Source organism: Schistocerca cancellata, chromosome 1, assembly GCF_023864275.1.
Source record: "Schistocerca cancellata isolate TAMUIC-IGC-003103 chromosome 1, iqSchCanc2.1, whole genome shotgun sequence".
In the NCBI taxonomy this organism is placed as follows: domain Eukaryota; kingdom Metazoa; phylum Arthropoda; class Insecta; order Orthoptera; family Acrididae; genus Schistocerca; species Schistocerca cancellata.
This window is the reverse complement of record NC_064626.1, coordinates 823040485-823068385: the sequence shown is the minus strand read 5'-3', so window position 1 is coordinate 823068385 and position 27901 is coordinate 823040485. Positions and strand designations below refer to the sequence as shown.

The following is a 27901-nucleotide window of genomic DNA, read 5'->3' as shown; positions in this document are numbered from 1 at the left end:
CACTGCTACATCTCCTAGGTAATCATAATATAAAAGGTTGAAAATAAATTTTGCACACATGTAACAATTTATTTATCATAATATATTGCAATTTACAATTGTGGAAGACTTTAGCTTCACAGAGACAAAATAATCAGACAAACACCAGAAATAATAACATGAAGACACCAAATTGAAGATGGCTGTAAAAATTGTTTTTCTCCATAACAACCTTACAGAAATCTTGTCAAATGTACTACAGCATAAACAAATAAGAATGGATCAGCAGTCTTTTCTATAAAAAGCACATGGACAACAAAAGACAGGTTTAGAAATATCTGACTAATGACAGACATTTTTCTTACATCCCATGAGTGTCATATATAACTCAAATATGAAATTTAGTTGTTTTGTTGCTCCAAATTGTTATACAACATATGCTCTCTCATTGAACTTTTGCTGTTGATATGTTGCATCAATAGAGAGAAAGCCTCTTTAATTGGTCAGTTACTACCATCATTTACGTGAGGCCTCAGTTAGGTTCTCAGTAGTTTGTTTATTTCTTTGCTCTAAGTCTAAATCTTACATGATAATTAAAACCAATGGTAAATAATCATAACAACAGTGAATATTTTACAGAGTAATAACAGGAGATAATTATGTACTTTTACAGGTTTTGCATACGTAAATAACACACACAGAATTTTTTGTCTGCTTTATGGAGAGTTCTACAGCTCAATGTCTTACTCTTTATTAACAGTAACAACAATTCTATTGACATCACAGGCTCAAGTTAAGAGAAGCATCTGACCATGGCCTACTCACACTGGTGAAAGAATGGAAATCAATTTGTTTTTGAACAATGGAAAGTCCATGTTGGAATATTAACAACATTATGATGAAAACGATAACTTGCTACTCACCATAAAGATGGGATGTTGAGCTGCAGACAGGCATGATGAAAAGACTGTTGTGAATAAGCTTTTGGCCAACACCTTCTTCAGAAAAGAAGAATCCACACACATTCGTATTTGATTCTGGCTGGAGCAGCTACTATCTCTGGCTGCTCTGATCAGAATTTGATTCTGGCTGGAGCAGCCAGAGATAAGTGGCCATGTGTGTGTGTTAAGTGTGCTTGCTGGTGTGAATGTGTGTGCATTTTTCTTTTCTGAAGAAGGCTTTGGTCAAAAGATTATTCATAAGAGTGTTTTCATTATGTGTGTCTGCAACTTAATGCAGCATCTTTATGGTGGGCAGTAATCTGTCCTTGTCAACATGTTTTAGTTGATTTCAGAAGGATAACACTGATTTGCAAGGAGCTCTACTTAAAAATTTTGCAATAAATAATTTCTCAGAATAAATCAGCACAATTTATTTTCATCTGTATATCACTATCATTACTAAATGAAAAGTACTGTGTCAGCCTTCTGCGAACTTTTTCTTAGCAACAATGAAATTCATTGATCTCTTTGAATACTGTCCTTACATTTTAAATGCCTTGCATATTATTAATAAAGGCAGTAAAGACAGAGAATACTTTTATTTTGAGTTTTCCTTCATTCCAAAGCAGCAGCTTGGAATCTGATACTTTACAATGATTAATGTCAAGCAGTTATTTTACTGTTTGCTTGAAGGCCTTAGAGTCAAATCGTGTGACTAATATGAAGTAACTCATGGTCACAACACTTTTCTTTTAGTTTCATAATGTCACTATATCAAGTTTTCTGCATAAACAACAAATTTTGGATTAATTTACTTTACACAGAAAAAACAATTTCATGTTATTAAATTTCTTAAGATATGAGTTTTGTGTTAAAATTTGAAATAACACACTTGGGAAAATCAAAATAGTTATGCATAGCGAACTTTGTTTCTCTTTGTAATGAGCAATATACACGTACTGTACTGATGGATTTCATGACACACGTGTAGGTTTCAGTTACTTTTCTGACTGCTTCTTAATTTTGTTGCCATAAAAGATAACAGAAATTACTTACACCATTCCATTTCTCATTTTTGTCACTAAAAAGTAAGTCATTAAGGTTCAGTTAGGTTATACGGAGGACTCAAAACACAATTAGTCAATTTAGGGGGAATGTGAAGCTTAAATAATGGCAGGACTAATGACTCATTGACTCCATTGATATATTACAACCACTGTGGTCTTCTATAACTTTTAATAGATAAAAAAAATTATTTTGTCTCTCTGGCATTATAGTAACAACAATTGAAATGATAAGTTTAAAGATAGGTGCATTTCTTGTTGTGGTAGATTATTTGTAGGGTAATAAATGTATCAAGTAAGAAACTGAAGGTGTTGCCCTTGGAAAATAAAATGAGTATAGGATTAGAAGAAGACAGTTAGTGCAAGAGTGTAAGAGGAAATGCTTCCTGTGCTGGATAACAACACACTCCTTTCTTAAGTCATATCGAAGTGGAGAGAGGAGCAGTTTACAATTAGTTTATAAAAATAAATAAAAAACCAAGACTAATAAGTATGTGCAAAAGTTAAAAATAGCAAAGAGAATAAACATTCATGCCAAAATGTGAAGTAGTTTCAAGAAGACAATGTAGTGAAACAATTTCCTTAATTTTCTTTCCACTGCTATTGCTGTTCTTCTTCAGCCTATAGCTCAGTGCGGATTCACTTTCGTGCTGCTAATACAATATTTTTTCTGTTCTTCATCTACACAAATGCTGCACTCTAATTTGAGATGCACATATACATATGCTGGCATAAAATAGGCACCAAAGAGCCACAGCTTTCAGTAATGTATCATGTCATGCACTCTGTTTATACTAAATCCACAAAAATGCAGAGAGAAATTTTATTGCTATCTATGATCACACATGTAACTACAATATATATTTACTTTAATTCTATATAACTATATAACATACATTAATCATCAAATATCAGAAAACAGTCTCTGTTAACATTTCAGTCGTGTATCTCGTAAATGCCATTTATGTGCAACAAACTCCACATTCTGATTTAGAAAAATCTGCGTACTGAATGCATACAAACAAACAAATAAATTCATTCTCTCTCTCTCTCTCTCTCTCTCTCTCTCTCTCTCTCTCTCTCTCTCTCTCTCTCTCTCCCTCACACACACACACACACACACACACACACACACACACACACATGTACACACATAAACTGCACACAAGCTCTAAAGGATACTTTTTTTACTGTTACAATCAAGCTCCTGTTACATAACATATAATAATATGAAATTACACATCGATACACTGAGCAGACTCAATTCCTGTGATGGTTTGAAGATATATCAATATAATTCCACAATTAACAATAAATGTTTTAAATTGATAAGCAACTCTGTAAACTTTGATTACTGTTACAGCTTTTCACATCAATGAGTGTGTTATTGGGTACAAGGTGCTTTCAGACTGTGAAGGATACGTTCAGTTTTTAAGTTGGAGAAATATTTGAAAGGCTTTTTCATCTGTTGGTAGAGATAGAACTTTCTTAAATGAAAAATACACTGTTGAATGCAAATGAAAAAATGAAGAAGGGCTTGATTTAAATGTGTTTGGGGTTAAATAACTTTAGGTTTTAGATCATTTATTGCTTTTTAATGCACAAGTGTTCCAATGGCTCTGAATTAAAAATGAGCACATGGTGGCTGTACTTATTTTTAGAAGAAACTTGGAAATGATAGTCCATTATAATATGGTATTACTGTTTACATCTTAGAGCTAATATCTATCACACACAAAAATGGTGTTTGTATTTCCTGACAATGTAAGCCAAGAATGTATATCAAATTGCTTAGTCTCAGAAATTCCATTGCATTACATACAAATCTCTATGGCGAATAGAATGGCTCACTGTGAAACTATTAACAAATAAAGATCTAAAAATTATCAAAAATGTTTGTGTTACTATCAATACAAAGAGTCTGGATAGTAAACAATTTTACATTTTTATCATGTCTAAGGTTCCCATAACTGATTCGGTCTTCTCCTGTTGAGTTAACAGTCAAATAAAGAATTCAAGTTCATTAAATGAATAATTAGTAAGCCACATAATTAATCAAGCAGTGAAAGAGAAGAAGCAATGAAAAGCATCTAAATAAATCTGTGAGTGGCTGATTACTTGCTTGAGCAGACATGGCTGCAACATGAACTAAGAATTAGGTTACACTTTCTTTGTTTGTTGTCACTTGTCAGGTTGTATTTATTTTCAAGAGAAATACTGACTTTTTTTTAAAAAAAACCTGCCCTGTATCGGTGTCTAAAGAGCTGCAGTTCTAACACAAAGCAGTAACACCTTGTACTCCTTTAAAAAAATGTCATTGATAGACATTTTTATTGAAGACTGCAAACAGGCATTTCAAAGTAGGAAACAAAACCACCAAAGTTGAAAATAGTCACAAATTTACAATAAACTAAAAGTAATTACAACTTAACACATGTAGGAATAAATTTTTAACTAAATACATTTACTCCATAGTATCATACTGAACTTTTTTGATTTTAAAATAGCGATAAATACCATATCCAGTTACTGTAAGGAGAACAACAATTGCCAGAGTACTTCCAACAGCAATTGGTGCAGTCTCATCTCGAAATGTTATACCTCCAGGTGAGCATTCATATTCTGTAAAAAGAGTGAAACCAAAAATTCATTTGTGACAATTTATGAACACAGTAGTAATTTATAATCTGCCACTTTCTACATAGTTGCATGTATGTACACTTTTTAAAGTCCATCTTACGGGTGATATGTAGCTGATGTGAAAATTTAGTTAGTTTACTTTTGAAATGATTAAGTCCTATAAAATTTAATTTTGCAGTAGTTAGAGATGTTTGGATGATGCATAATTTTTCAAGATTAAAAAATAATTTGTCCAGTTACAATATCAGGAATATGTTTTAACCATAATGAACATAATAAGGCTAGTCATCCTGCGCATTCATTTAAGATGACAGAATAGCTGTTTCTCTTTCTTTCATTTTTTTCAAGTTCTCAAATAATATTTTGCAGGTCACTTAATTATATTTGAATAAGAAACAACACTGACAAAGGGTTCAGTGCATTTCCCCACCTCCCTCCTCCCTTCATCCCACACCTTAAGTGAAAGAGCTGTTATGCAGTTATATTGTCATTTCAGGAAGATCACTTGGGCGAGTTCGAACTATGTTTGAAATACTAATATGTGAACTTACGGGGTGACAGTTATTGAACTATATGAAATAAAATTGTCAACCACTGATCTGTTTGTGTTAGCACATTCAAACTGCGTGATTGGATGTGGGGAATGATGGGAATTACTATGGTTTATTCAGTTTAGCAATGAAGCCCACTTTCATTTGGATGGGTTTGTCAGTAGCAAAATTGGCACATTTTGGTACTGAAAATCTACATTTCATGATTGAGAAGTCTCTTCACCCTCAGTAAGTGACTGTCTGGTGCGCAATGTCCAATCACAGAATAATTGATGCAATATTCCATGATGGCACAGTGACTACTGAATGGTATGTGAAGGTTTTGGAAGATGATTTCACCCCCATTATCCAAAGTGAACCTTATTTTGACAAGATGTGGTTCATGCAAGACTGAGCTCAACCCCATCGAAGGAGGAGAGTGTTAGACGTACTGGAGGAGCACTTTGGGGACCACATTCTGGCTCTGGGGTACCCAGAAGCCACTGGCATGGACCTTGAATGGCTGCCATGTTCTCTGGATCTGAACACACAAAACTCCTTTTTGTTGGGTTATATTAAAGACAAGGTATACAGCAATAACCCTAAAACCATTGCTGAGTGACGACAGCCATCCAGGATGTCATCAACAGCATTGATGTTCTGACTCTTCAGCGGGTCATGCAGAATTTCACTATTTGCATGCACCACATCATCGTCAATTATGGCAGGCATATCGAACATGTCATAACCTAAATCTGAATATCTGTAGTGATGTTTATATGTTGAATAAAGTGTGAGCATACCGTAGTTTGTAACTAATCTACATTTTTTTTCATATAGTTCAATAATTGTCACCCTGTATATATTTTTACAACACTTGTTATCAAGAATTTCATTTCCATGTGTTTGTGGAAACGCCTTTGAAATTATGAAAAAGTCATACACAAAATATGGATAATGTACAAATGTATAAGTACAGTATCCTGAACAGTTTCTGTATCCTGAGTACAACTGTTTTGTGTGTCTACAATGCAATTTTGTAAAGGTCTCTATGGCACTATGGCAAAGCTTCTTCACAGCTCTGTATATCGCTATCATTTCCACCTACAAGCATTTGCACTTCACACTTGAAAGCTGTCAAAAGTGTAGCCAGGTATCTTAGCACTAAAGAATAAATGTTTTACAACTTCATGTATGATGTGGCCACACATCTCAGTGTTTATGATGCCTTCTCTCTTGAATTATGTGTCATACAATAATATGTTTGCACAGATATATTCAGTAGCATATATGGATACTGTCTGCAAAATATGTTGTGAATAGAGTTAGTAGTAAAGAAGGAATAAATTTGAATGTCATGCATGAAGTGGCAGTTTTTCACGCATCTCATTGTTATGATGTCTTATCTCCTGGACTGTGTGTTGTACCATGATATAATTTTCAAGCTGCGTTTAGCATTGTACATGGATACTCTCTGTGAAATTTATAGTGAGTTAGTGAAATTTATAGTGAGTTAGTAGCACAGAAGTAATAAATTTAAATGTCATGCGCGATCTGGCAATTTTTCACATATCTCATTGTTTTTGACATCATATCTCCTGAACTATGATAGGTAAGTGGTTCTTATCTGTACATGTATACTAAGTGTGGTTGAAATCAGTCTACTGCATTAGGAAGGAATGTGGAACATACCCCCTTTTTATGATATGTGTAGGTACCGACAAAAAATGTGAACTATGCAGAACTTTCCTGAACATATGTAACAAATAGTAGGAGATGAAAATCACATACAGTGGGGAAAAAGTTGTTCTAAAACGCATATGTAGTGAGGTGCATAAACTGTACATAATGTGGTACCACACAGAAGTAAAAAAATGTACTGCCAACATAGATTTGCTGTGAATTTGGATGTTATATGAACCACACAAGTCTTGATACATAATACACAGATGATGCAAGGGGGTATTCACATTCACTCTGTATTGTGTACAGGAAGAATAACAGTTCTACAGGCAGTGCATAATGTGTGGTGGAACAACTCGATAAGCTGGCCACATGTGGAACACAGTCTGTTATGACCCTGTGAACATGGAAACTTGCTGCTCATGGCCATGGCCATGAAAAGATCAGCAGGTATGAAGTGGAATTACTGTATCAAAAGTGTCCATACATACAGTGACTCTTGTATATGATATCTACAGCAGCATATCACCATGTGTGAAACAGGTTTACTCAGTGTTGTCTGCCTGTAAGGATGGTGTTGAGTTTGCTAGCACAAATGCTTCCTATGAAACAATGGAAATACCAGATTGGAATGTCAAGAATGTATGAACCTGTGTTACAATACGTGGATAATGATCCAAGTATGATTACATGAATATGCCTTGTGCTCATACTACCTGCAGAGGACTAAACAAGGCTTCTTTTCCCCAATGGGTAGTTTTCTGCCAGTGATTCCATCAGATTGCCTCTACTTCACTGATATTTTTGAATTCTTCAATAGTCCACAGCTCGTGGTCTTGCGGTAGCGTTCTCGCTTCTCGCGCATGAGGTCTTGGGTTCGATTCCTGGTGGGGTCAGAGATTTTCCCTCCCTCGAGATGACTGGGTGTTGTTGTATCATCTTCATCATCATCATTCATCCTTATTACTGTCAGAGGAAGGCAATGGCAAACCACCTCCACTAGGACCTTGCCTTCTCGCATCGTCCCCTATGCTCCTCAGAGTATGGATCATCATCATCATCATCATCATCATCATCACATCTTCAATAGCCGTCTCTCAGGGTAAATGTTACTGAAGGATGGAGTTCTAATATGACTATATGCACAGTTACACCATTTATGCATTAAATGATGGCAAATTAAACAAAAATCAAAGTATATATGGAGTCACTCACCAAACAAAATCAATAGATACTTCTGCAGATGTGTTACGGAAGCTAAATATCCCAAATGTGCCACATTTATACCCCATTCCCTTCCTGTCTCTCAGTCCCAGCTGCCAGCTACCACTGCCTTCCATCCCCTCCCTACCTCCTTGTTCCTGTTGTCCATTCAACCCAACACAATAAATGAAAAAAAAAAATGGTCTGATAACATGATAACATTGAACGCTTCTGGATATTAGTCATTCAGCTAGCTCCTTACTGGAAACATTCAGGTGTAGACTTGTGTATGATAAGACCACTTATGGCCTGAATCACCCAGAGTGATAATGTCCCATTATGTTGAGTGACACCTAAAGCTGTGCATTTACATTTTCAACAGAATATGACAACCGAGTCCTGTCATATCACAGTAAGAATGACAAAATCTTGACATTAGTATGAGGAACATGTATCTGATGTCGTCTTCAGTTGTGCAGTGTAGGTTCTGGTCCTAAATGGTCACCTCCCCACCCTGCTTTTGCCACAGAAATAAAAATCACTAAATGTTCTTCATTAGCAAGATCTATTCCCATAGAGCCTAAATAACATGTGGGATCAATGAGTCCTGTGCTTAGCTAAACATATTAGTCATTGGTATTCACTGCCAAGATGCCCTGGGAGTCCTGTACTACTTTGAAAATTTCCCTCTTTGAGCCTCTAATGACCCTGTGGGTCTATTGAATCCTCTTACTACTTACTATTAGCCTTACTGAGCAGTTTTTCCCCTATTTTGTCAGACTGTTCCTAAATTTCTTGATTCGTCTTCTCATTTTTGTCCATGCTCTCTAGAGCAGTGGAGCTGTTGGAGACACCAAACTTGCAGTAGCTCTTAGATGTCATAATGAAAATGTGTGTCTCCAAGTTCTGAGGAGATAAATTTTGCCTACCAGGTTCAGTAAAGTGTTTGCTGATAACTTCACCATTGAGTGCCAGCAGGCTTCTTCCAGTAAAGTATTGTGTGGTAGGGTAGTGTAAATAGACACAGTTAAGCATTGGAAATGTAAATACTTAAGCCTGATGATCAATAGTCCAGACTTCTTAAAGGCAGTGTAGTTTCAGCTCTCTGAGACTGCAGACGTGTGTGCAAGTTTGTGTGTCTACTGCTGACAAAGGCCTTAATGGCCGAAAGCTATAATTGTGTGAATCTTTATGTTGTGCCTATTGTGACTCAGCTTCTCCGCTATATGGTGAGTAGCAACTTTCCTTCTCTGGTATTGTTATAGCCCAAACTTCTGCTTGATTTATGTCAGAGTTATAAGTGCTAACACATATGAGTACTTATTATTGCAAAACTTTAATTTCTTAGCAGTGTCCATTAATTGTTTATTAATATTAAGAATGTGATTTAAAAATAAGGTTTTATTGAGCTGTAAATAGATTGGATGTCATAAAATGCAATATTTCTTTATGAAGATGTATATTAATGTGGATGCCAGGGTTATTATAAAAAAGTATTGCTGTAAGTCAATCAGTAGAGAACCATAGAGCAGGCATGGGCAGCCTTTTGTGATCTCCATGCCTGATTCACATACTCATTTAAGCACATGGGCTGCCTTATATGACAGCACCACTCCTAGTGCATAAAGTCATAACTACTGTGACTGGGACTTCAATATTTATGAGGCAATGCACTGATATGAGTGGCACCTCTTTCTGGCATGCCAGGCCAACAAAATATGCCTGAAAACACGTGTTTTTCAGAATATATTCAGTGTATTTCTATGTTAACCGGGGACCTAGAAACGATGGAGAGGCTCTGTCCCCTCTGCAGCTGCAGTGGTCCACAAACCCATGATGTCTATCACAGTCCACTTCACCACTCCACCGCCCCACACCGAACCCAGGGTTATTGTACGGTTCAGCTCCTGGTGGATCCCCCCCCCACCCCAGGGAACGTGTCACACCAGACGAGTGCAATCCCTATGTTTGCGTGGTAGAGTAATGGTGGTGTACGTGTATGTGGAGAACTTGTTTGCGCAGCAATCGCGACGTGGTGTAACTGAGGTGGAATAAGGGGAACCAGCCAGCATTCGCCAAGGCAGATGGGAAACCGCCTAAAAACCACCCACAGACTGGCCAGCTCACTGGACCTCAACACAAGTCTGCTGGGCAGATTCGTGCTGGAGACCAGGTGCTCCTTCCCACTCCAGAAAGGCGTGCATTAGACCGCTCAGCTAACTGGGAGGGCACCCCCACCCTACACCTTACTCTTGAGGATAGCATATAAAAGCTTTTAATGACTTAGTTGTCTTGTGGAATGAAATTAAAAAAAGTAAAATTAATGAAGACCATGAAATTGTAAATTAACATTATGCGTCCTTTAAAATACTGAAGATATATCTGTAATGGGTATAATCTGCAATTAAACATCTACTTGAGTGAGGCACAAATCACATTCCATTTGTTTGTGTTATGTACACCATCTACCTGAGTGAAGCAGAATCACATACTGTAGGTTTCTGTTATGTAAAAGACTGTTTCCAGTTGTTATACTTCTTTTCACAATGTTTAAAAGCTCACTGTTTTGAAGTGAACTTTATTAATAACATCAAATGTGGGTCAACAATTATCCAGTTCTTATATTTCTTTTCACAATATTAAAAGTTCATTGTTTTGAAGTGAACTTTATTAATAACATCAAATGTGAGTTGACAGTTATCAGTAATGATATTAATTAAAACTATTTATTTGTGAATCTATTCAAACCAAACCAAAAATTTTTGAAATTAATAAAATTACAAGCTCTCAAACAGTTGAGCACATAACTAATTTCAAGTTTCTCATGTCAAGGCATGACTGACTATGACATTTTTCTCCTTTTTCCTCTATGATTCATTATCTCTAACAGCTATGAGTATTTAGCAAGCTAGTCCTGTGGAGAGTAAGCTGTTGTATCTGCACATGCAGTGAAGTATTAATGTAGTAACTATTGTGTTTGTAACTGATGTTCCAGAACAGAAGGTAACAAAGACCATTAACTGTCATTAGATGGGAAGAACTTCATTTAACTTGAAGTGAATTCTAGCAGTAAATAATTGCTTTATTTTATTGTCTCATAGTAAAAACATTTTCATGTACTTCTGCAATGCTTTGCCTTTCTGCAGAGTGGATTCTCAAACATAATTTTGACTAGTGTGTCTTCTGTTTTATTGTCAGCTGGAACTGCATGCAAGTGGTAGGCCTATTATTTTATTTTGAGTGTTATAATTAACTTATTTGAGCAAAATCAATGGAAATTCTTTCAGAATTTCCCTTTCTGTTTTAGATGAAAGCAATAAGGCATTGCACACAAATCCCACAATTTACAGTAGTGAACAGATCCCTTTTGAGAAACAAAGATACAATTGATTCTGTACACATTAAGAAATGGTGTGCTGTTTCTAGTCACAAGATGAAGAGAATTTATTCTTCCACGCATAACTACAAGAGTGAGTGCTCTATCAAAATACTTCAAGGTATTCTACATAAAAAAGTGTACTCAGTCTTCACATTGTTGACCATTTCTGAGTAACACTGTGTCAAGAATCTGCATCTGTAGGAATCCTGGAAATCTGTAAGGAATTTAGTAATTCAAGACTATCTTTTAGCATAACTTTTCATTATTCTTTACTTGTATATGTGTTTACTGTCTGCTTTGTGTGTATATTCATTGATGTTGCTTATGCAAGCTTTACACTTAATTTTTTTTTTTTGCAATAAAATCAACTCAGTTCAGTAGTTTGCAGCAGTTACCACACCTCATTCAGATATTCAGATGTCAAAGAAGTAACATACAAGAGATGTAACAATATTAAGAAAAGGAAAGTTGATACCACATAGCGAAGATGCTGAGTTGCAGATAGGCACAACAGAAAGACTGTCACAAATAAAGCTTTTGGCCATTAAGGCCTTCGTCAGCAATAGACAACACACACACGCACACACACACACACACACACACACACACACACACACACACACACACACAAACGTAACTCTCACACACGACTGCAGCCTCAGGCATCTGAAACCACACTGCGAGCAGCAGCACCAGTGCATGATGAGATAGGCGACTGGGTGGGGGTAAGGAGGAGGCTGGGGCGGTGAGGGGGAGGGGTAGCATGGTGGGGGTGGCAGACAGTGAAGTGCTGCAGGTTAGATGGAGGGCAGGGAGGAGGTTGGGAGGGGGAGCGGGAGGAGGAGTGGCGGAAAAGGAGAGAAGTAAAAAGACTGGGTGTGATGGTGGAATGATGGCTCTGTAGTGCTGCAATGGGAACAAGAAGGGACAAGATAGGAAAGGACAGTGACTAATGAAGGTTGAGGCCAGGAATGTTATGGGAACATAGGATATATTGCAAGGGAAGTTCCCACCTGCGCAGTTTAGAAATGCTGATGTTGGTGAGAAGGATCCATATGACACAGGCTGTGAAACAGTCATTGTAATGAAGGATGTCATGTTTGGCAGTGTGTTCAGTTGCAGGGTGGTCCACTTGTTTCTTGGTTACAGTTTGTCTGTGGCCATTCATGCAAACAAGCAGCTTGTTGGATGTCATGCCCACATAGAATGCACCACAGTGGTTGCAGCTTAGCATTTAGATCACATGACTGGTTTCACAGGTAGCCGAGCCTTTGATGGGATAAGTGATGTTCGTATCCGGATTGCAGTAGGTGGTGGTGGGAGGATGTATGGGACAGGTCTTGCATCTAGGTCTATTACAGGGGTATGAACTATGAGGTAAGGGGTCAGGAGCTGGAGTTGTGTGTAGATGGACAAGTATATTGTGTAGGTTCAGTGGATGGCAGAATACCACTGTGGGAGGGGTGGGGATGATAGTGGGCAGGACATTTCTCATTTCAGGGCATGGCGAGAAATAGTTGAAACCCTGGCGGAGAATGTAATTTGGTGGCTCCTGTCCTGGGTGGTACTGAGTTACGAGGGGAATGCTTCTCTGTGGCCAGATGATGGGACTTTGGGAGGTGGTGAGAGACTGGAAAGATAAGGCATGAGAGATTTGTTTCTGTGCAAGGTTGGGAGAATAATTACAGTCTGTGAAGGCTTTAATGAGACACTTGATATATTTCGAGAGGGACCAATTGGCACTGCAGATGTGATGACAATGGGTGTCTAGGCTGGACGGAAGGGACTTCTTAGTATGGAACAGGTGGTAGCTATCGAAGTGGAGGTGTTGCCGGTGGTTAGTAGGTTCAATATTGACAGAGGTACTGATGTAGCCATCTTTGACGTGGAGGTCAACATCTAGGAAGGTGGCTTGTTGATTTGAGTAGGACCAGGTGAAACAAATGGGGAAGATCCAGATCGCAAAGATGTCATCAGTGAATCTGAACCAGGTGAGGGGTTTAAGATTCTGGGTTTTTAGGAAGAATTCCTCTAGATGGCCCATGAATAGGTTGGCATAAGATGGTGCCATGCAAGAGCCCATAGCCATACCCTGGATTTGTTTGTAGATAAGACCTTCAAAGGGAAAATAATTGTGTGTATTGGAATCCATCAGGTGTTGGGAAAGGTAGTGTTCAATAGTGCTAAGGCCATGGGCACTAGGAATGTTAGTGTAAAGGGAGATTGCATCAACAGTGATGAGCAGGGCACTGTGTGGTAAAGGAACAGGAACTGTGGAGAGTCAGTGGAGAAAGTGGTTGCTATCTTTTATATAGGAGGGTAGGTTCCAGGTAATAGGTTGAAGGAGTTGGTCTATGAGAGCAGAGAGTCTCTCTGTGGGGGCACAGTAACCCACCACAATGGGGGCGTCCTGGGTGGTTAGATTTATGGACTTCAGCAAGTATGTAGAGGTAGAAGTGCAGTGAGTGGTAGGTGTGAGTAGACAGATGGATTCTGGGGAGAGGATCTGGGATTGGCCTAAGAATATGAGTAGTGAGTAGAGATCCTGCTGGATTTTTGAAATGGGGTCACTGAGGCAAGGTTTGTAGGTGGAAGTATCTGGGAGCTGGTGGAGTCCTTCTGCCCGGTAATCTTTGTGTTTCAATCAGTGGTGGAGCCTTTGTCTGCAGGTGGGATTATAAGGCCAGGATCAGTTTTTAGATGGTGGACTGTGGTTCTTTCTGTGGATTTAAGGTTAGTTTGCATGTTGAGGTACTTGGGGAATGATGGCGATGCAAGGTTTGAGGTTAAGAAAGTCTCGAAAGTTAAAAGGAGCTGATTTGGGGGCAGTGGGGGTGGATCACGGTTGGATGGAGGAGTGAACTGAGGTAAGCAGGTTGAGTCTGATTGGTAGGGTTGGTGGCGAAAAAGAGTTTCCAGTGTAGGGACCAGGAGAAGAAGAGCCCTTTAACAAGTCCTGCATGATTGAATTTGGGGCTGTGGCAAAAGGTGAGGCCTTTGGAGAGGACTGATATTTCTGTCAGGCTAAGGCTTTTGGAGGAAAGGTTCATTACTGTGTTTCTGGTCTGTTTAGGTTCTGGATTCTGTGTTGTGGTAGGAGGGAGTTTTGGAGGGTGGGGTAAGTGTAGTAGGTCTGTGAGCCAGGGTTTGTCAGTTGTGAGGGGATGTGGGGGAGGTTTGAAGGTTGTTGTAGAGGTAGTGGATAGTGGTACTCCAAGACACAAATAGGAAGTGAGCAGGATGGAGAATTTTTTGAGTGGTGTTGTGCATGTTGCTCAAGTTCCTGCAGGACAAGAGTTTCATTGTGTGTTATGGGTTCCGGGAATTTGGGATTGCACTGCAGGAGAATTTTGAAAATGGAGATAAGGTACCGCAAGGAGGTTTGGGGTTGGTTGATATGATTTTGAAAGACTATGGCAGAATCTATCCTACACAATATACTCATCCATCCTTACACAATCCCTGATCTCAACCCCTTACCTCATGGCTCATACCCCTGTAATAGACATAGATGCAAGACCTGTCCCATACATCCTCCCACCACCAGCTACACCAGTCCGGTCATGAAAATCACCTATCCCATCAAAGGCAGGGCTACCAGTGAAACCAGTCACGTGATCTACAAGCTAAGCTGCAACCACTGTGGTGCATTCTATGTGGGCATGACAACCAACAAACTGTCTGTTTGAATGAATGGCCACAGACAAACTGTAGCCAAGAAATAAGTGGACCACCCTGTTGCTGAACACACTGCCAAACATGACATCCTTCATATCAATGACTGTTTCACAGCCTGTGCTACTGGATCCTACCCACCAGCTTTTCTGAATTGCACAAGTGGGAACTTACTCTGCAATTCATCCTACATTTCCGTAACCCTCCTGGCCTCAACCTTCATTAGTCACTGTCCTCACCCATCTTGCTCCTTCCCTGTTCCCATTCCAGCACTACACAGCCATCATTCCACCATCACACCCAGTCTTTTTACTTCTCTCTTTTTCCGCCACTCCTCCTCCCGCTCCCCCTCCCAACCTACTCCCTGCCCTCCATCTAACCTGCAGCACTTCCCTGTCCACCACCCCCACCATACTATCCCTCCCCCTCACTGCCCCAGCCTCCCCCTTACCCCACCCAGTCGCCACTCCCATCATGCACTGGTGCTGCTGCTCACAGTGTGGTTTCAGATGCCCGAGACTGCAGTCGTGTGTGTGAGTTGCGTTTGTGTTTGTGTGTGTGTGTGTGTGTGTGTGTGTGTGTGTGTGTTTGTGTGTGTGTGTGTGTGTTGTCTATTGTTGCCGAAGGTCTTAATGGCCGAAAGATTTATTTGTGACAGTCTTTTTGTTGTGGCTATCTGCGACTCAGCATCTTCACTATACGGTATCAACTTTCCTTTTCATATTATTGTTGCATTCCATGCTGGTTTTCCATTGTTTAACATACAAGAGGTAGTACATAAGTATGAGAATGCTTACAGAAATGTTTATCCAATTAAGAAATTAAAGAAAGAAATAAGGGAGATAGACAGGTGCAGTAAAATGTGCTAGAAAACTCATAGCTATGAAATATGCAAATTCATAAATAACTGTTGTGGCAGATACTCCAGTTCCAATCAAATTGTTGAGCCTCACCAAGTAATGGAAAAAAAGAAGGGAGGGATGGAGAGAGAGAGAGAGAGAGAGAGAGAGAGAGAGAGAGAGAGAGAGAGAGTCAGCTAAATTGACAAAAATGACACTGCATGTCTATTACTAGTTCACATTGGCCTTCTTTCCATACTTAAGAATATTAATAAAGTTCACTACCACACTGCAAATAGAATATTAAGTGCTCTGAGAAGAATATGTATAATTCCTCTCCTCAGCCAACCTCTTCATTTCACAGTAGCACTTGCCCAAGTCATCATTATTTGCTGGATGTATTCCTGTTTCTGTCTTACTCTACAGTTTTTACCCTCTACAGACCCTTCTAGTACCATGGAAGTTACTTCATGATGTCTTAACAGATGTCCTACCATCCTGTCCTTTCTTCTTGTCAGTGTTTTCCAAATATTCCTTTCCTTGCTGGTTACCTGAAGAACTTCCTCATTCCTTAGTTAATCAGACCACCTAATTTTCAGCATTCTCCTGTTGCATCACTTCTCAGATGCTTTGATTCTCTTCTGTTCCAGTTTTCCCACAATCTATGTTTCACTACCATACAATACTGTGCTCCAAACACACATTCTCAGAAATTTCTTCCTCAAATTAAGACCAATGTTTAATACTACTAGTCTCCTCTTGGCCAGGAGGTCAGGAATGCATTTTTTTGCCAATGACAGTCTTGTTTTTATATCCTCCTTGTCCTGTCTGCCATGTTATTTTGCTGCCTAGGCAGCATAATTCCTTAACTTCATCTACTTTGTGATCCCCAGTTCTGAGGTTAAGCTTCTCACTGTTCTCACTTCTGCTACTTTTCATTGCTGTCATCTTTCTTTGAGTTACTTTCAATACATAATCTGTACTCATTAGACTGTTCATTTTGTTCAACAGATCCTGTAATTCTTCTTCATTTTCACTGAAGATAGCAAAATCATCAGTGAATCTTATCATTCTTATCCTTTCACCTTTTGTTCTAATTCTACACTTGCATCTTTCCTTTATTTCCCTTGTTGCTTCTTCAGTGTAAAGATTGAACAGTAGGGGTGAAAGACTACATCCCTGTTTTACACCCTTTTTAATCTGAGCATTTTGTTCTTGGTCTTCCACTCTTATTGTTCCCTCTTGGCTCTTGTACATATTGTACATTACACATCTTTCCCTGAAGTGTACCCCTATTTTTCTCAGAATTTCAACATCTTGCACCATTCACCATTGTCAAACACTTTTTCCAGGTTGACAAATCCTATGAATGTGTCTTGATTTTTCTTTAGTCTTGCTTTCATTATCAACTACATCAGAATTACCTCTCTGATGCTTCTACCTTTCCTAAATCCAAACTAATCATCATTTAATACATCCTCAATTTTCTTTTCCATTCCTCTGTACATAATTCTTGTCAGCAACTTGAACACATGAGAATTTAAGCTGATTGTGCAATAATTCTCAGACTAGTTGGCTCTTTCAATCTTTGGAAATGTGGGGACAATGTTTTTTCAGAAGTCAGATGGGGTATTGCTAGACTCATACATCCCACACACCAATGTGAATAGTCACTTTGTTGCCACTTCCCACAACGATTTTAGAAATTCTGATGGAATGTTGTCTATTTCTTCTGCCTTATTTGATATTAAATCTTACAAAGTTCTTTCAAATTCTGATTCTAATACTGGATCCCCTATCTCCTCTATATCGACTCCTGTTTCTTTTTCTATCACATCATAAGATAAGACTGTCTACTGAGTGATTCCTTATCATAGCATCTACAGCCTCAGAGAACTTCAAGTGTACCACCTCATTCCTTAATACTTCCTTATCCCACTTCTTCACACATTGGTTCTTCCTGACTTATCTCTTAAACTTCAACATACTCTTCACCTTTATTACATTGTGGTCTGAGTCTATATCTGCTCCTGGGTATGCATTACAATCCAGTATCTGATTTTGGAATCTCAGCCTGATCATTATGTAATCAACTAAAATCTTCTCATATCTCCTGGCCTTTTCCAAGTATACCACATCCTCTTGTGATTCTTGGAAAGAGTGTTCACTATTACTAGCTGAAACTTATTGCAGAACTCAAGTATTCCTCCTCTCTCATTCCTAGTACCAAGCCCATATTTTCCGGTAGCTCTTTCTTCTATTCCTTTCCTTACAACCACATTGCAGTCCCCCATGACAAATAGATTTTCATCTCCCTTTATATACTGAATTATGAATTCAATATCCTCATATACTTACTCTATCTCTTGATCTTCGGCTTGCAACAATTCCATATATACCTGAACTATCACTGTCTGTGTGGGTTTGCTGTTGATTCTGCTGAGACCAAACCTATCTCTGAACTGTTCACAGTAACTCACCCTCTGCCCTACCTTCTAATTCATAACAAATTCTACTCCTGTTATACCATTTTCTGCTGCTCTTGATATTATCCTATACCCATCTGACCAGAAATCCTTGTCTTCCATTTCACTTCACTATATCCAGATGGAGCCGTAGCAGTTCTCTTTTCAGGTTTTCTAGTATCTCTACCATATTCAAACTTCTGACATTCCATGCCTTGGCTCTTAAATAAGTATTCTTTCATTGGTTATTCTTTTTTTTTTTTCATAGTCACCTCCCCCTTGGAAATCCACTCATGGAGATCCGAATGTGGGGTAGTCTGGTATGCAACTGCCTATGGAGACATCATCGCAACAGTTCTTCAGTTATAGGCAACAAGTCCTGTGGATGCACATTATGTGTCTTTCATTCAATGGTTTCCATTGTCTTCTTCATCCTCATGCTGTTGATCATTGCTGATTCACGTGTTTAGGGGCAGTTTCCAACCTCAAGGGTAAGAGAGTATGCTCCTCCATCCCCTCTTACAAGGTTGTTGACAGAATTAGGGTGATTTCTTATGCTGGAAGCCTTCATCTGCTATTGATGATGATTTTTATTCAAAATTTAAATAGTGGCGGGGTTCAAACCAGGGACTGAGTATGTTTTGATTACTAATCAAAGAAGCTACTCTAGACCAACATTGAAATAAAGAATATAAAAAGACAGTTTATGTTTCACAGATTCAATTGTGGATATATGGAACATAACAACAAGAAGCAATCATTAATTTACAAACTGCTTTTGGTGAAAAGCCATGGGCATTTGCTTTTTTCCAGTATGACTAAGGAACATTTTTCATCACATCATCGCCAAGAGAAATTACGTGTTCAGCCAGTTGATAAATAGGCACTCCCATCTTCAGAATAAATAATATGACAATATCAACTTGAATTTATGTAATTCATTACTTTGATATCAATTATGGTGCAAACTATTTTTCTCTAAATCTAGGAGTTGCTGCATGCATATAACACTACATGTTTCATTTTTAGTTATGATTACATTACTATTTTAGTTCTTACCTGGACTAAAGTCATCAACATTGAATATAAATGGTTGAAGTCGTAGATCTCTGAGATAGAGGATGGCACCATATGCATGTTCTCCAGATAGGTGAACAGTAAGCTCTTGTTTACAGGTAAATGATCGTCCAACTAGTGTTGGATACAACATGTTCTCGTGTGAATGTGCAGTAGAAACTTGCACAGTTTGTCCTGTACACAAAAATCTTAACAGCTCACATACATTTTAGAAAATATCTCAAATTATTCTGTTATCTACATTACAGAAGAATAAAGTTTGATTCATTTGTAGAATTTTTGAGTGGCAGAGATCCAAGAAATATTGGCATTCATTACAATTAAAAATGACAGGTGTATAGGTAAGAATGATGTTGAAGGATGTAGACCCTAGATGTGGCCTGTTCTAGCAAATGTACTCAGTATAAAGCTTGTCTTGACTGAAAAAGAGGTTGCATTCCAAGTTAGTTTTCTACAAAGGCTTAATCCTAAGTATGCAACTGTGTTAATGATTGTAATGAGCTGGTTGAACAGAGAGTGCAAGAAACTGGTATGATTTACCTCTCTGTATGTCCATCTTGGTTGTGGGACTCTGCTGTTCAATTCAGGATGTCAAATTAAACTCCTTTCAGCAGTCTAGTTTCCAAACCTATTTTATTTGGGTACCAGTTTCGGTGATTTACTATTCCATCTTCAAGCCCCTGACCAATGTGTATGAAGATTCCACCTGAGTTCTGATCAAAAAGGGGCCAGCAGTACTGGTATTCGTAGATTTCTACTTGCACTAGCAATCACTTCAACCATCATGATGATTGGAGTGGTTGCTAGAGCAAGCAGAAATCATGATGGTTGAAGTGATCATTAGAGCAAGTAGAAATCTACTAATATCAGTATCTGTTTTGATCAGAACCAAGGTGGAATCTTCCTACAAGTCAGTCAGGGGCCTGAAGATGGCATAATAAATTGCCAAACTGGTAGCCAAATAAAATAAGTTTGGAAACTAGATGGCTGAAAGGTGTTTAATTTGACATCTGGTATGATTTACGGCCATGAGGTGCAGCCAGAGACAGCCTGGCTTTCCTATTGATTTAGGTGTTGTTTCCTTTTACTATCTGAACTGAGCACAAGATGTAGGTGACAGTGGAAGGATGTACGGGTGCACTGGAATGTCTGGTTGGGTGGATAAATAAGTAGGCAGTTTTTGTCAGTACTGTATATTGGAGGAGATAGGTGAGGAGTCAAGGTTTCAGAATGCTTGCCACGTGCATTATATGCAAGATAGGGGACACATGAGACATACAGCTGCAGCTTTAATTGAATATAATGTAGTTTGTATAGGATAATGAGAAGGAAAATTATTGTGAGACGTACACAGTTAACTGGAAGCACACCAGAATCTGTACCTATTCAAATGCTTTTTGGGTTCCAAGTAAAATGAAAATTGTGTAAGATGATATGTTCAATTACTATGGTAAAAGATGGGCAAATTGAAGGAGATGGTCATCTATGAAGTTTCTTTATTTTCTTTGTTAGCTTCAATTTTTTGAAATCATACTGCCATCTTCAATCTATGAAAAATGCTCTTCTGCTCACACTCTCACAGTATCGTGTATTCAAGCTCACTCTGTCTGCTACATGCACCATTCAGTATGCTAATCTGTATGGTAAGTTCAACCTTGGCTAAGTTTATGATGCCTTGTACAAATATGGTAAGTCATACAAAATATAAAGTTAGGTGAAGTCAAAACTTCCTGGCAGATTAAAACTGTGTGCCAGACTAGGACTCAAACTTGGAATATTGTCTTTTGCAGATGTTGCCCATGAAAGGCAGTGTCCTAAATTTCTCCACACAAATGTGAGGACAGTTTCTTTGATAGGGCACACCCAATTTCCTTCCACATCCTTGAAACAATCTAAGCTTACGTTCCTTCTCTAATGTGTTGATGAGACATTAAACCCTACTTACCCTTCCTTCCTTCCATGGAGTTTGAAAGGTAGCAGAGATGTACAGCAAATGTAACATTGTGTAAGTTGTACCTGGATAGCTCAGCCAGCAAAAGTACTGCTTACAAAAGGCAAGGTTCTGAGTTCGAGAGCCTGTCAGACACAAAGTTTTAATCTGCCAGAAAGTTTCAAAACAGCACACATTACTATTAAGTGAAAGATTCAGTGCTTCTTGGTTGGAGCAAATGTTTTTGTAGTAATGTGGTTAAATTTTAGGTGTCACCGTCACCTATAACCTACATAGGATGATTTGTTTGGACTCCACTGTGAGGCTGGGATGCAATGACAAATCCCACTATAGAACTACTCCTATAGCAGCTACAAGTTTTCCATTCATTGTCCCACTTGTCTCTTAGTGATTCCTTCAAAGTCTTAGAAAAGTCTGAGCTTCAGACCTTGTCATCCTCACAGCAATTGAAATTATCATGATCTTTTCTTGTCTGTCCACCAGTCCATAGCTGTGAGAGCTTTAGTGACCCTTTTCCTTAAATAAAGTTACTTATTTATTTTTGTTTTCTGTTGTAAACTGTCTATATATTACATTATCTTAAGCATTAGAAGGGTTGGTGTGTGTATGTGTGTGGTGGTGGTGGTGGGGGGGGGGGGGCAGTGAGGGATTACTATGACATTTCCTGTGATGCTGCTATAGTACTGCATTGTTGCTTACAAATCCGAAAATAGCAATGTTATTGGTGCAGAGGAATGGCAGTAGACACAATGGCTATTGGAAATAGGTAGGTGTGTTGCTGGTGCCAATAAATTTGTGAAGTAAAAATAAAGTAGATCTGTATGGCATAATTGCCTGGGAGTCCTCCAAGAGAGATTTTTTGCTCCTGTTTGCAAGTTCTTTAAAGCATGCACCACTTTGGTGACATGCTCATACTTAACCTACCATGGTAATACTGGCAACGAAAGGAGACCTATAGTTTAATGTGGAATATGAACCACATTTCATTCCTGGCATATCTTCACATTAGAGGTGAAGGCTAGCATAAAAATAGACTGAAAAATTCCAGTGTCTGGCCAGGACATGTTCCCATGACCTTACAGGCTCCAGGCTTGCACTTTACCACTGGACCACTATGCCCAACTGTAAAGTGAGGATACTTTCAGTGGTTTTTCTGAAGACAGGCGCGAGACTGATGGCTCAGTAGTACAAGACCTGGGTGTTCAGCATGTTTTAGGAAAACTAGGAGTTTAGATATTTTCCACTGCTCTGGATAATAACATGTGTAGAATATGGTACAATAAATGATGGAAAGGGTTTTGCAGTAGACACTGTGAAATTAATTTTAAGTGGTGGAACGTAATGGTATCAAGGTCACATAGTACAATTTGCCTGCGGATGTTTTAATTATGCTGTCAACATTTTATGGAAAGCAGTCGATAAATTACGGCTGTCAATTTGGCTGGGGGCTTGATATATAGGCATCACATTCTTCACGAAAATAGTCCTATACTTATCTGGAATGATGATAAATGTTCAATAAGGCCACTTAGGTGAGATTGTGCACAGGAAGAATTATTTTTTTTTTTTTTTTTAGATGGACAGCGGAGGAACAAGTAATAGGATTGAGATTGTGAGAACAATATATTGTGTAGGGAGATATGAATATGGAATATCTGGTTTTTAAGCATGTATTGTATCAAAGGTATGCATAAATGTTGTTCTTACAGAAAGCAGACTGAACAAATGTTTTGGTATCAGGCATAATACTTCAGTTACAGCATTATCAGGCCATTAGGGAAGATTATCTGAGGGTCTGGTTAAATAAGTGTTTCTAAAAGTTCAAGGAAGAAATGGGTCTGCTTTTAATGTAAGTGGCATGTACATTGAGGATGAAGATGGTACAGGTGGCAAGGATGATCTGTTGTAGGATGGAGTTTTTCAGAGATTAAGTTAATATTACTCTGCAACAGTTTGTGCTGCAAGGATAATTGAATCATTAGAAATGTATTAGCTGCTTGTATGGGTACACTGCACTGAGGTTTTTCGGAGGTGATATGGATAGACATTTCTTGGAATATGTTGTACATGCTTGGCTGGAGGTGTTGCAGGTTGATGCTGATTTGGGTTTAGGTATGGTAGCCATTATCTCTTCTCTTTATTGTTATTTCACCCCCTCCCCCTCCAAAAGGAGGTGGGATAACAGTAGATAAAACCAGTTTTCAGACAAAACTGAAATGGTTTATATTATTGTATAAAAAATGAAAACAAATGAGATAGTTATGTTGGTATTAAAACTATAGCTTTTGAAAAGTATTTAAAATTTATCAGTGATTTTTAAGATAATTAAAAATACACAGAAATAATCACATAGATGCTGCTTTGATATGATGGTGGTAATGGTGTATGGTAGCATCATATCCATAGAGATGAAATTCTGTTTACTATGTTACAATCACTGAAACCACATGAGTCAACCTCCAGTGGACAGGGTGGTGGAAGAGGGGAAGGAATGAGAAATGACAGGACAGGTTGGTCTGAGACTATAATGAAGCCTTGTTGGCTGTGGTTGTGAGGGGCAGAATTCATGATTGGGATTGATTGAGGTTACTTCAGGATAGGTTTGATACGATATGGAGGTGCATGTAATGTGAGATATGAGTGTACTGGCACAGAAGAGTACCTGGATGGCTGATTGAGATATAGCATATTGGATATTAAGTGGTGAGTCTGGGTTTCCTATTTAGAGTACTAATATTGGTTTAAAAGACAATTCCCAAAGAGAAAAATTGAAGGAAATAGATATTTGTGTAGGATGCAAGTTAAAAAAGAGTAGCTTTGCTTCAAGCAACTAAGCTGTCAAATATTTATACACAAAATCATTAAATACTGCTGGCTGCACATAATAATCTACTAATAATTTAAAATAATGTAAAACTACTTTTACCTGGATTTGCAACATGTTCAAAGATTTCACTAGAGAGTGTATACTGCAACTCTAGCTTATTAATGTACCATCTTTCACCACCTGGTGTCTGAAACAGGAGACAAGTTGTTCCATGAGAAACTAGCATTAAAAATTTTGTTCATATATAAATTTGGAATAGCCATCAAGTCACATGAGAAATTCAGAGTACCTTGGAAAAGCTCCATCTGATAAAAAATGATGGCCACGTCAGATCCAAATAAGACGTGTCTTCATTACAGCTCCCTGATATATTAGCCTTGTTAGGGACATAAATGTCTCTATCCTGTGAACATGATTCATATTGTCTAATAAATATAATAATAGTTGTGCACAGTATCATTATGCATTTCAGCTAGCAGCTCTTACCCTCATTTCACCAGATATTGTTTTATACTTGATTGAAAGCAAAGCATCAACTTGAAGAAGAATACATGTTGCTCCATCTTTTCCTCGGAAACGGAAAAGTGAATTTGTGCGAGGCACTTCTGTCGTTGTAGGTCTTGATGTTGTTGTTGGTGGTGTTGTTGTAGTTTCTGTGAGAAGAAATGTGTTACTTCCATATCTTTCAAAATGAGCACATTTAATAGTCACTGAAGAAGTGTTAGGTGTCACATAAGATACTATGGTTTTTTCTCCTGTTCCAAAATATGATGCTCTATTTTGTGCAACTCATTATGAAAATATTGCTTTTGTTAAGAACTATGCAACTGAAAATCTAAGCTTCTTACAGAAATATGGAGTCCCTTAATGAATCTTTCACTCTGCAATGGAGTGTTTCCTGTTATGAAACTTCCTGACAAAACTGCATGTCAAATCAGTACTCAAACCTGGAACCTTGGATTTTATGGGCAGTGCTTTTCCTGAGTGAACCATCAAAGTATGGATCACAACAGCCCTCACAGATTCACTTTTATCAGTACTTCTCTCCAACCTTTCACACTTCATAGAAGCCATCCTGTATAACTTGTGGGCTAAGCACTCTTGCAAGCAAGGATATTGTGGAGAAACAACTTAGCTGCAGCCCAGAACCTTAGCCACAGCTTGAGAGAATTGCCCATAAAAGGTAATGTTCCAGGTTCAAGTCCCAGTCCTGTACAAAGGTTCTGCCAAACACCAATAAATAAAATAAAAGTAGAAAACGTTTGTAGTCCTCTATAGAGATGTAGAATTCTACAACCTAATCTTATCATTTTCCTTGATAATTTCAGTACATAAATAAGTGAGCACAAGCATTTTAGTTGTGTTTAATGTCAACTTTGTTCACAAGACTTACTTCCTTAAATAGATTTTCAATTGCATCCTTTACTTGCTTACATGGGGGCCAGTCACAAAGTTTTAATTATTACTTCGAACTTTGTGATAGCATCAGTCCTACTCTCCATTTCCACCCTTCAATGCAGCACAATTTTCTCAACAATGTCTGTCTTGAACACCATGGCTGTGAAAGAGCTGCAGTTTGGTTATTCATGAAACGTTTCACCTCTAGAAACATGTGATCATTCCAGAAATGCCTGTCATGTAATGATTTCTTCATCCAAGGAAAGAAGAATACATCACTCAGTGCCATTTCAGAAAAATACAAGGTATGAGGCAAAATCTGGTGACTCAAAAAATCAGCATGTGTGGTTGTTTCCCATGCAGAATGAGCAGGGCATTGTCATTGAGAAAAACACACTTCGGACAGCTTCCAATAATGCTTCTTTTACAGCATCTTGTAATCTTATCACAAGTTTTTGATAGTATGCTCCTGTGATGGAAAAAATGCTCAGCATTAACCTGCCCATTGATAGTTGTACCTTTGCCATTTTCAGCAATGGTGAATTCACAAGTCCCTCTGCTTGCTTTGCTCCTTTGTCTCAGAATCTTATTGATAGGCCTAGCATTCATCCATAGTGATTAGGCAACTAAAGAAGTCCTCTGGACTGGCCTTACATAGTTACAATATTTCCATTGTTGCCTCCATTGAGTAGGCATTTAGAAAGTGTTGGGCAGTTGCAGAATCCAGTGGGTGACACTCATCACTTGATTTTCCAGCACCACTCCACTTGCAATACCCACTTCTTCATGAGAAATGGTCTGTCACTTTGTTCTTCATCAGTCAGACTTGTCTGACCACACTGGAAGTACACTATGTGATAAAAAATATCTGGACAACCCCAAGAACATAAGTTTTTCATATTAGGTGCATTGCACTGCCACCTACTGCCAATGACCCCAGTAGTCATTAGACATCGTGAGAGAGTAGAAAGGGGCACTCCGCGGAACTCATGGACTTTGAACGTGTTCAGGTGATAGGGTGTCACTTGTGTCATACGTCTGTATGCGAGATTTCCACACTCCTAAACATCCCAGGTCCACTGTTTCTGATATGATAGTGAAGTGGAAATGTGAAGGGACACATACCGCACAAAAGCGTACAAGTCGACCTCATCTGTTGACTGACAGAGACAGCCAACAGTTGAAGAGGATCATAATGTGTAATAGGCAGACATCTATCCAGACTATCACACAGGAATTCCAAACTGCATCAGGATCCACTGCAAGTACTATGACAGTAAGGTGGGAAGTGAGAAAACTTGGATTTCATGGTTGAGCGGGTGCTCATAATCCACACATCACACTGGTAAATGCCAAACGTCACCTCGCTTGGTGTAAGGAGCATAAACATTGGACAACTGATGGCAGGGTGCGGGTATGGTGAATGCCAGGTGAATGTCATCTGCCAGTGTGTGTAGTGCCAACAGTAAAATTTGGAGGCGGTGGTGTTGTGTAGTCATGTGTTTCATGGAGGGGGCTTGCACGCCTTGTTGTTTTGCATGGCACTATCATAGCACAGGCCTACATTGATGTTTTAAGCACCTTCTTGCTTCCCACTGTTGAAGAGCAATTTGGGGATGGTGATAGCAGCTTTCAACAAGCTCGAGCACCTGTTCATAATGTGCAGCCTGTGGCAGAGTGGCTACATCTACAACTACATATATAATCTGCTAGCCACTTAGCAGTGTGCAGCAGAGGGCACTATACGCATCTGAACACCTCAGTACAAGCTCTAATTTCCCTTAGCTTTGAATGGTAATCATTGCATGATTTGAAAGTTGGTGGTACTAATATATGCTCTACATCCTCAGTGAAGATTGCATTTTGGAATTTAGTGAGCAGCCCCTTCCATTTAGTGCATCGTCTCTCCACAAGTGTGTCCCACTTCAAACTTTCTATGAGATTTGTAACACTCTCGCGATGGCTAAAAGTACCAGTCTCGAATCTTGTTACTCTTCTTTGGATGTTCTCAATCTCTTGAACCAGACCCAACCGGTAATGGTCCCATACAGATGAACAATACTCTAAGACTGGACAAACTAAAGTATTGTAAGCAATTTCCTGTGTTGATGGACTGCATCGCTTCAGGATTCTACCAATAAACCACAATCTGGAGTTTGCCTTACTCGTTTCTTGTGTAATCTGATTGTTCCATTTGAGAGCATTTTGAATAGTCACACCCAGATACCTGACAGATGTTACCACTTACAA

At 38.6% G+C, this 27901-nt stretch overlaps 1 protein-coding gene across 1 annotated transcript in view; it reads right to left on the bottom strand.

Moving 5' to 3' along the window:
* Positions 1–59: 59 nt before the first annotated feature.
* The window catches only part of LOC126188455 (uncharacterized), a 91835-nt gene continuing 63993 nt past the window's right edge, over positions 60–27901 (bottom strand). The window contains exons 4-8 of the mRNA XM_049930062.1: positions 24740–24906; positions 24543–24656; positions 24353–24440; positions 19458–19649; positions 60–4606 (exon numbers count right to left, since the gene is read on the bottom strand). Coding sequence (XP_049786019.1) covers positions 4449–4606; positions 19458–19649; positions 24353–24440; positions 24543–24656; positions 24740–24906 — 719 coding nt within the window. The 3' untranslated portion in view covers positions 60–4448. The remainder of the gene's footprint in view (positions 4607–19457; positions 19650–24352; positions 24441–24542; positions 24657–24739; positions 24907–27901) is intronic.